The sequence below is a fragment of the Trachemys scripta genome, chromosome 2 (assembly GCF_013100865.1).
Source record: "Trachemys scripta elegans isolate TJP31775 chromosome 2, CAS_Tse_1.0, whole genome shotgun sequence".
Lineage (NCBI taxonomy): Eukaryota > Metazoa > Chordata > Testudines > Emydidae > Trachemys > Trachemys scripta.
The window spans coordinates 280,281,194-280,290,940 of NC_048299.1; the positions used below are offsets into that span (position 1 = coordinate 280,281,194).

General features: G+C 46.8%; 1 protein-coding gene across 1 annotated transcript in view; it reads left to right on the forward strand.

The window, feature by feature from the left end:
- CYHR1 (cysteine and histidine rich 1) overlaps positions 1-9,313 on the forward strand; it is an 84,843-nt gene extending 75,530 nt beyond the window's left edge. The window contains exon 4 of the mRNA XM_034763765.1: positions 1,772-9,313. Coding sequence (XP_034619656.1) covers positions 1,772-2,163 — 392 coding nt within the window. The 3' untranslated portion in view covers positions 2,164-9,313. The remainder of the gene's footprint in view (positions 1-1,771) is intronic.
- Positions 9,314-9,747: the final 434 nt, after the last annotated feature.

The following is a 9,747-nucleotide window of genomic DNA, read 5'->3' on the forward strand; positions in this document are numbered from 1 at the left end:
CACCTTTGAGAGCGAGGCCAAGCTGCAGCATTCTGTGCTGCTTAACACTGCTCAGGAGCTCTCCGTGACACTGGCGATAACACCCCTATGCCTAAAGCAGTTCCTTCCTAGGGAAAACGTCTTCTCTGTGTAGAGCTGTGTGTTAGAAATAACCCCTCTCGATCCCTGAAGAGACAGCTGGACTCTGAGCTCTTTTACTGTAGTAAAATGATGGTGTATGTCAAATCACTGAGTTACAAATGCTGTGTAGCTTGAATAACTGCTCACCTCCTTTGTCCAGGTATGGCCTCCTGTGCTTTCCTAATTCTTCTGGAAACTTTGAAGAATATGTAACCCTGTATGAACTGCACCCAAAGGTTCATTGTACCTGTAGTTATGCTGTGAGCTTCCATGGTTTGTACAGTAAAGACTTCACTGAAACGATATGCTTGTTCAAAAGTGATAGATTTGACAAAGTCTGTGTGCTGGCAAAGAGTTTATTGGACTGACAGCGGACTGTGCCTTGAAACGGGGGCTGGATTTCAGATTTTAGAGTGCATTTGCAAAAGTAAATTTGGACCACTTCTACCCAATGTATTGTTATTTCTTTATGTATCTGAACCCGGAATTTTCTGTACCTTTGAAGCCTGAAGGTCTGTGTTTCACATGCCCTGTTCTCTGGTTTTGCACTATGGTAATGCATAATTGTGCCTTATTACCTTGATTACAGATTTGTATGCATAATCCCAATAAAAAGTGCTTTGTTATCTGAACTGTATCCTGTCTGCGTGTGATGCTTGTTTTTATGCACTCCAGACCTCCGTTCTGGCATACCCAAGATTTTATACCTAGGAAGCTACAGCTTCCCACAACACTTCCCTTCTCACTACATGCTTATTGCCTGTTCCCCCGCTCTTTCTCCATCAACAGATCACAAAGAAACAAGTGGCAAGGGCCCATCCATCTTGCCATTCTTGATGGCATGGTTTATAACCAAATTCATGTAGGTCATTTGCATCAGTCAGACCCACTTAGGCAACTGACTGATGCTTTGTAATTGTGTGCTGTGTGCACCACCCACTCACCACAAGCTAATGTTAGCGAGTCATTTACCTTGTAACAACAAATTCAGACTGATATAGGGAAATTCTTGTTTACACAACAACCAGTTGACTTGTGAGACTCTCTGCCACAAGATATTACCGAGGCTAAGAATTCAGAAAAGGATTAGACACTGATTCTCAGAATAGCTACAGTTACACTAAATATGCAAATATCTATGGCATATAAACCCTCAAGCCTCCAGACCTAAACCCATCAGAGACTGGGGATTCACTGTCTACAAATGGGCTTTCTTCAGCCTTCCTCACAAGCATCTGATTCTAGCCATTGTCAGAGAGAGGGTGCTAGACTAGATGGGCCGACCCAGTTTGGTAATTCCTATGTTTACAAGGTGGTGTATTCAGTGGATTTGATTAACCTTGTTTGTATTTTATTCTCCCCTCTCCCTTGCCTTCCCCTCAATTTTATGCATCTTGAAAGTGCTTCCTGTATTTACTGTTTTCAATGGACTATTAAAGTGCATTGAGTTCCTTCCCAAGAAGTCCCATTTCTCCTGACACTAGCTGGCTTTGAGTGGTCACTCCCAACCCCAATTGCCTCCTTATGCCATGTCAAGAAAGGCCCTGCACAGTAACTACAGGTAACTTGAGCTCGATTGTTCAGGCTGCCAGCTGCTCTGGTTAATTGTCTGTCTGTGTTTTCTCCCCCGCCCTCTTTTGTTGTGTTGCAGAAGTTCAGTTCCGTCCCTATCGAACCGATGACTTCATCACCCGCCTGTACTACGAGACGCCCAGGTTCACCGTGCTCAACCAGACCTGGGTGTTAAAGGCCCGCGTCAACGACTCCGAACGCAACCCCAACCTGTCCTGCAAGCGCACCCTCTCCTTCCAGCTCATTCTGAAAAGCAAGATCAGCTCCCCCATGGAGTGTTCCTTCCTGCTCCTGAAGGGGCCCTACGACGACGTGAAAATCAACCCCGTGATCTATCACTTCGTCTTCACCAATGAGAACAATGAGACGGAGTACGTGCCGCTCCCCATCATCGACTCTGTGGAATGTAACAAACTGCTGGCTGCCAAGAACATCAACTTGCGGCTTTTTATATTCCAGATACAGAAATAGGCAAGGCTGAGTTATACTGGAAGTTACCAAGAAAGCACCACTGAACCATAGTTACCTCGTACGGCTGCCTGTGCCCGTTGTGATTTCACAGTAATTTGATCATTTTAAAAGGAAAAAACCCAACCAAACGTCTGCATGTCCCTTCCCTTCCCCCATCTTCCCCAGGGACAGACAAGAATGGAGCCAGGTCCGTGCCAAGGACTGGCACATGGGGGTGACAGCTGGGAAGCCTGCAGGTGCTGGCAGCATACCGAGAGCTCTTTGGCATGCTGTGGTGAGGGCACAGCGATCCAAGCAGTTCAGTATATTGTGAATAGACGGAGTTATGTTGTCATGGTAAAGTGCACAGTCTACATGTGGCAGTTGGGGGGGCTGTACGGGAGGCCCCTCCCTTCAGGCAGCATGTGGCTTGAATGAACTGGATACATTTCAGTTTCCTGTTTTGGTTTTGGGGTGGGGCGCACAGAGACAAGTGTAGCTGCGATCGAGGGCTTGGGAGAGCCTAGTTCATTATTACTTGTGCAGTCTGGTCCTCTGTCTATTTTATCAGTAGAATAAAACAAATGGGGACCCCTCCCCCCCGAAAACACTAATGAGGTGTTTGGGGGCGTTTGTGGAACTTGTGCGGGCTGGGCTGACGTTCCACTCTTCTATGGGACAAGGATAGAGGTGGGGAGAAATGATGGCGCTGTAGTGCATTACATATGAAAGCGTTCCAAAGAACCAGACTCCCCACGTGTGTATAGTGTGTGTAAACTAACCCTTCGTTCCATGTTCCTTTCGCCCCAACCTTTTGGTCCAGTGGCGTTAACCATTGGCATGGTTTGTAAATGGAAGTTTAAGATGCAGGGCGAGGATTATGAAAAGCGGACACGCTGAGCATCGCACGATCTCTCACGGGGTTGTGACGTGAACCTCCTGGACTGAGAGGGCTTTCCTGGTAATTCCCAAGCGAAGATGCTCTTGTTCTCGACTACCTTAGAAGTGGTTATTGGAGCATTTGTGTCAGGACTGTGCTAATGGCGAATGGATCCTAACGGTTCATTGTCCCCTCTCCTGCCTTCCCCCACAAACACCACCCTGGAATGCTGCAAACAAAATACTGTATCTCTAGTTCATTTTGTATTGCACATCATGAAGAAACAACCCCAAGGTCATTTCTACAGTTCCATGCTTCCTCCAGCCCTGCAATATAGCACAGGTTGAGATTTTATCTAGACAAGATGAGGACTTACGTAGAAACCAAACCTAAATTCTTGCAGACTTTTCGGAATGCAGGGTGAAATTCTGTCCCTTTGCAGTTTTGCCAAAACTTGAGTTTCTTGTGAAACAAGAAAAAAGAAACGAGTTGCAGGCTCTTCTAGTAATTATGCAATTTTACAGTGTGAGAATATTTTTTATATATGAAATATATACAGCATGTTTATGGACAGGGATAGTGCAGCCAGTCACCAAATTGTGAAGAGATCTACAGGGATGTTTCACGTGACACTATTTTTAAGAAATGTAAATGTGGGGTATTACTGGTGGTGGAGGAAAACTCTATCACAAGCTCATTAATGCCGTGTGTTCAAGCCCAGCCACCCAGTGAATATGCCCATTGAAGTCAGGCCATCTCATTTTATTGTTACGGACTAACTGGATTGGGTATGATGTAAATCGTGAAAACCTCTCGCAGATGCTGCCTACGGTGAAGCTATTACTGTTTTACTTTCAGTAATGAAGCTTTTTCTGCCGGGGTTTTCATTCTGAATCATGTCAGCTTTCCAGCCTAGCTTTCTCACCTCCCACTGGCCCTTCGAAAGGCAGTGGCCAATGGGAGTTCGAGCCCTTTGATTGGTAACTTGATGAGTCTTTCTGCTGAGCCCCATGGAATAGGAGAATGTTTATAGCATGAAGCCTAGTCAATAGTCTTAATAGTGTCTTGAAATCTTAGTGATGTCTTTTAAAGAGGCCTAGAGTTTCATAGAATGAAGGGTATTACTGCCAGGTTAAAAGATGTGTGTTCAAAATGCTCAGTTGGAATGGATGTGAGATTTACAAAGGAAAATAACTTTCCATTAGCTGCTGCTGTAACTGTCTAGTGTGGAGGTTGGAGTCTGAGCTAGTGCCACAGGTGCAGCCCCTTCCTTCACGTCTCCCCTCCCTCACCTTGAGAGCAGAATCTCCGCTCCTAGAGCCCCAGGCGTGTGAAATGTCTAACACTGATTGCTAGAATTGTAAGCTGTCATTTTACGTAGGCTTCTCCGTAGCATCAGAGGAATACCATCTATTGTAGCTTTCTTTTGATTAAATACCAAAGAGCCATTTCCCCGTTAGCCCCGTTACTCTTCGTTATTGTCACATGCTACATGTTAGACTGACAGACTAAATAGCATGCAACAGGCCAGTCTATATTTGGTGGCTGTTTTGAGTGTCTAAGAATGACCCCAACACTACAGTGCCTGTAGAGCAGGACAGACCACCTTGTAAAACTTCAGAGGAACTGTTTTTTTATGATGAATGTAAGTTTTTTTCAAAATGGACAGTCTCAGGGTTGCCTGTCTTCTGTTTAGCAACACTGAAGGGATCACCAGAGGCTGACTCCATTTAGGGCTGTTTCCTGAGATCTAGTCACTTACAGGATAGGTTGGAAGCCAGTTCAGGAAAGATGGTGCCCTCAGGAGGAGCCATTAAGAACAAGTTGGCCAAGATCAGAGTCCCTTGCTTGGAAAAGTCTAGAGTGGAGTCAAACACCAGGGGCAGACTGAGACTTCCCCCTGGTTATGGTAAGGGAACTTGCATTGCAGTTGTCTTCCCATTGTCCCAGCCTGCAGTTGTTCAATCTGTAGCACAGTTTGTTCCTTGGTGTCAAATGCACAAAGGCTTGTCAAGGAAACAAAAATTCCCCTGACCGGGGGCTGTTGTATGGTAGCTCACTGGCTCAGACAGTGCCACACGAATAGAGCTTGTTTTTTTACGAGGAGCAAGAACTCCAGTGCAATCTGGTACAGGCCACTACTTCCTTCTGTGAGTAGCAATAGCTCTTTCAACCTGTCCTTGTTAACACTTACTGTTTTGAACAGGACTAGCTACCCACCGGATTATTGATCCTACTGGAGTATCGGGGATTCCAATGTTCTGCAGACCCTCCATGAGAATAACATAGGGTGGCCAGATGTGGGTAACATGTCAGCATGACAGAGCATGTCCTGTTGGATTACATGGACACTTAGACCTCTGCTCACTTTATGCAGAGTACGCCGACACTGTGGCAGGTATCTTCAGAGTAGCATCGTTGGAATGACCAAAAGTGATCTAGAAGTGTCTTGGCTATAACCTTTGGGAAGTGAAGACTTCCAGCCCTGGCATTTGTGAAACTTAGACTTGTCTTCTTCTAAGGCTCTAAGAGGCTCACACTTGAGTGAAGAGTTGAGTCACGTTGAGGAAGGATTTGCCTGTCCTAGTGCATCTATCTGGAAGGAGTTGCTACGTTAAGTCTTGTAATAGAGTATGAGAATTTAGTTAAAGCCACCATGCAAACTAATCAGTGCCCAAGGTAGGTATATTTCTCTTGTACCACTGCCCTTTTCCCACTGTTGCACAGGCAGGAGGGTGAGTATTTTCTAGTCATTAAAGATCACCTTAGGAATGTTCTGCAGCATCTGACACTTTCCATTTAGTAGAGACTAGAAGGCATTGATCACTCTATAACCAGTACCACTGGTGTGCTAATACGCCTGGTATGTTCATGTGCTTTCTACTGAGGCAACTGCTTCTGAACCCGGTGACCAAAGAAATCCAAATTCTGGCATCAGCCATGCGAGAGGTAGAACTTCAGTAACAGCTGCATGGAACGGGCTACTGATAAGCACAGAATCGAAACACAAAGGCGTTCTGCATTAATAGGAGCTGTTGAAGCCATGCATAGTTCTCACCCTCCCTTCAAGACCTAAATGAAGCAGTAAAATCTTTCCAAAGTAAATGGAGCATATGAAAAACATGTGCTTGCAAATTAACTTCAACAGAAGAAATCCTGTCCCTGAGGAGTTCCCCTTCCATCCTGAAAGCTCAGAACAACCTGGGGCGTAATTCAGGGGGAGCGTCTTTCCCAGGAGCCTCGAGAACCCATCAAGAGATGGCAAAGAGACGTCATTCCATTAGGAAGCTTTGAAGATCCTCCTAGAGAATTTCAGGCAAATCCTCCGGACTGTTCATTCTGCTGCTCAGAGGATGGGCAGCTGCAGAGATCTTTGTACAGCTTTGTTTTAATGATTCACTTTTTAAACAATTGGAACTGTTCAACCCCCACGTGCCCCTAAAAAGAAAAGACTCATTTTATATTTCTTAATACCGGCTCTTGACGCTTCGATCCATGTGTAGTTTGCAGGCTGGGTTTTCCCCATGCCAGCTTCTCCTTTCAGAAAGTTATCTGTAGACTTACTCATTTTCTAGTACATTGGGCTACTAAGGAGAATTAATTTGTGGCAACCTGCAAACTTTTCAGGGTAGAATAATTTTACCAGGTCTCCTCTTCCCCATCCCACCCCCTGTGATTTTAAAGCTGGTATAATCCTGCAGGTCTGAACTTGTTTGTGGCCTAATCTTAGCACACTAGTCCAGGTTACCATGTTTTCATCTCTGAGAGTGTTCCTCCAGTTCCCTGAGTGTGTAGGGTGAACGCTGGTGAGTTTCTGAAGACCAATTGTTTTGTATTTGGTAACTCTTGTCCCAAGTAACTGGCTCCCATGGCAGGAGGTAGCTTTGCTGATCTTCGTTGGGTTGATGGGAAGAATCTGGCAGGTTTTGTGCACTTTGCTTTAGACGATGCCCAGTGGCAGTGGAGTTTTCCTGTGCTGCTGTCAAAGGGGGGTGCCCGCGGGCTTGCCCAGCTGAGTGCCACACTTGCTACTATGCAGGGGTTGGGGTCCCCACCTAATTAATCTGTAAAACGAATGCAGCCGTCCTCATCTCTTTAATTGAGGGATGCAGCTCGGGTAGGATGGTTGCCAATGCACAGCGCTGCTGCTTAGATCAAAGTGTAGCCCTGCATCCAGAGGCCTGTAATCTCCATGGCCCATCTTTCCCATGAAGATAAGGGAAGCCACAGGCATTTTATGCAACACAGGGATAATCAATGTTGGAATATTAGTCTTCTCTCCAAAGACAACTCCATTAGGCCTTGAATTCAGATGGAACAGATTTTTTTGATGCAACTCTCTTCTATAGATTCAGGCAGGAACCTCCAGTTTGCACATTTAACGAGATTCCGTTATTCTCTGTGCGATAGTTGCATGAGTTGAGCAGAAGATGTCGTCAGACAGCAACTTTGAGTGAAACAGGCACGATCTCGGAGAGTTCCCGCTATTAAGGCAAGTTGAGATCCAGCCCGTCAGCTGTGATTTAATGCAACTCTGCGTCTCCTGCCCCATGGGGTGCTTCCCAATAGCATGCACAGTGCCATGGACTGCACACAACAAACCTGTCCAGGTAGAGACCCATTACTGTCATCTGGTCCTCCCCTGTGTGTAGATCTCTCCCTGCTCTTTTGTGTCCTACTGTTTGACATACTGTTTGCTACGTGCCTTCAATATCGGCCATTGTTTTCAAAGGATGGCTACGGGAAAAGTGGAACCCTTTCCTTTCCCAGGAACGGTCCTCTGCACCCTTCGCAGATGCTAGTTGAATGAATGCGTCTGCGGGTTTTCATTGAAGAGGTGTTGCCGCCGCCACTCTTCCTTCTCTTCGCTTGTTGCCACTGAATGTTTCTGTCCCCTTTTTTTGCCTCTAGATTCCTCTCTCCTGTAAGCACAAGGAATTGTGCTTTGGAGTAGCCATGTGTTCCCCGTTTCTGAAAGGTGGGACTGAGATCATTGGTCAGATGCAGACTTAAATTTGCATAAGCCTGGGCCAGTCTTTGTGGCCCAGGCCTGGGGAGTGACATGACCAAGTTGTGTCTGAATGGGACTGAATGCACAGTCTTCCCCTGTGGTTACTGGATGTGGATGTTTTCACTAAGACAATAGCAGGTAATCTCTTTGGAAGCCAAAAGACAGGGCCCTTGTACAGTATTACAAAAGTTCTTGTATATTAGTATTAGTTCTACCAGTGTAAAGTGAAGGGAGGAGCAACTGTATATCCACGTCTGACCGAAGCGTTAGCCTGAGAAAAGCACATTGCAGTGAGGGGGAGTACCTGGAAAAGTGGGGACTCCAGCCGGGGTTGCCCATCAGCTGCTCGAGATGGCGTTCCATAAGACCTGTGTCCATTGCTCCCTTTGGGTTTGCCGTTTTAAAATGCCTTCCTGTGTCCGGGAGTCCTGGCCAGCTGCCAGCCAGACTCAACTGAATGGATTTCCTGGGTGTGATGGTCAAAAAATTCTAAATCATCAAATGTTTTGCAAAGTTGTTTTCTCTCTCCTCGCCCTTGTCCCTCAACTCCTTGGCATAGGTCACCCTGTCCTTCCTGGACATTGGAAAATTCATACACAGTAGCTGAGCCTTACGTGTCTAGTTCAGGACTAGACAACTAAAGATTGTAGCATGTCTCTTCATGCCAGGGCTGAAGACTGGCAGACCACAAACCTCCTTACAGTATTTACTGTGGGTAATTTATTTAACTAGTGAATGTAGAATTAAAATAATTTAAAAGCTAATGGTTTGTTTGCAGGATCGTACGTCCGCTCTGTAATTGGCCTGATTTTATTTGTGTTCTCGTTCCTTTAGTTCATTCTATCTAGCGGGGATAGACCGGGCGGGGCGGGGGGCGGGGGAGCGGGTTCATTCCAACGCTGGAGCCTGGGATTCAGCTTGAAGCTGGTTTTCAAAGTAGACGAGGGTGGGTGGGTGTCAGTCTGGCCTCCGGACACTTGTCTCGCAGAACCGCCCCCCAGTGTGGCACAATTGGCAGGCGAATCAGGGAGGCTCGGGACTGGACTAGCGGGGACTGCTGCAAGTCAGGGCTGAGGAGCGTTGGGAAGAGAGCACGTGCAGCCCCTGGCTTGGCTACTGCTACCGCTCGCCTCCTCCCAGTGCCGGAGCACTACACGTTCGAACACCGTTTGAGAGGGCTGGTTCTGACGCTGTCAGGAATGATTTCTTCTGTTCCTTTTGTGGTCTGCGTTCTGTTTGAATAGTTTCTGTATGTAACTGTAGTAAAAAACCAAACCAAACCACTTGTGTCTGTGTTTACTTGACCAAACCATGCTGCCAGTCATCCTCCCTGCGCTCTAGGAGATCTGTCCGTGCCGTGAGGTGCAGGGGCTCTGTTCCCTGGAGCAGGCCCACAGGGCAGATTAGCTTTGCCCCTGACCATTCTAGGTATGGTGTACTTGGTCCTGCCTCAGCGTGGGGGCTGGACTAGATGACCTCTCAGGGTCCCTTCCAGCCCCACGTTTCTGTGACTCTCCCTGGAGGAAACTTGAGCCCCACAAGGCCCCATACTTTATCAAAGAAGTTGATTCCACTGGTGCTGTTACGGTAGCCAGGAACAGTGAGAACATCAGAAAGGGACCTCTTCGAATCCCAGCCCTAAACTTGCTAGGCATGGCCCAGTTCTGTGCCTGGCTTGGACCCCAGCAGCCAGATTCACCCAGCGACAGCCCTG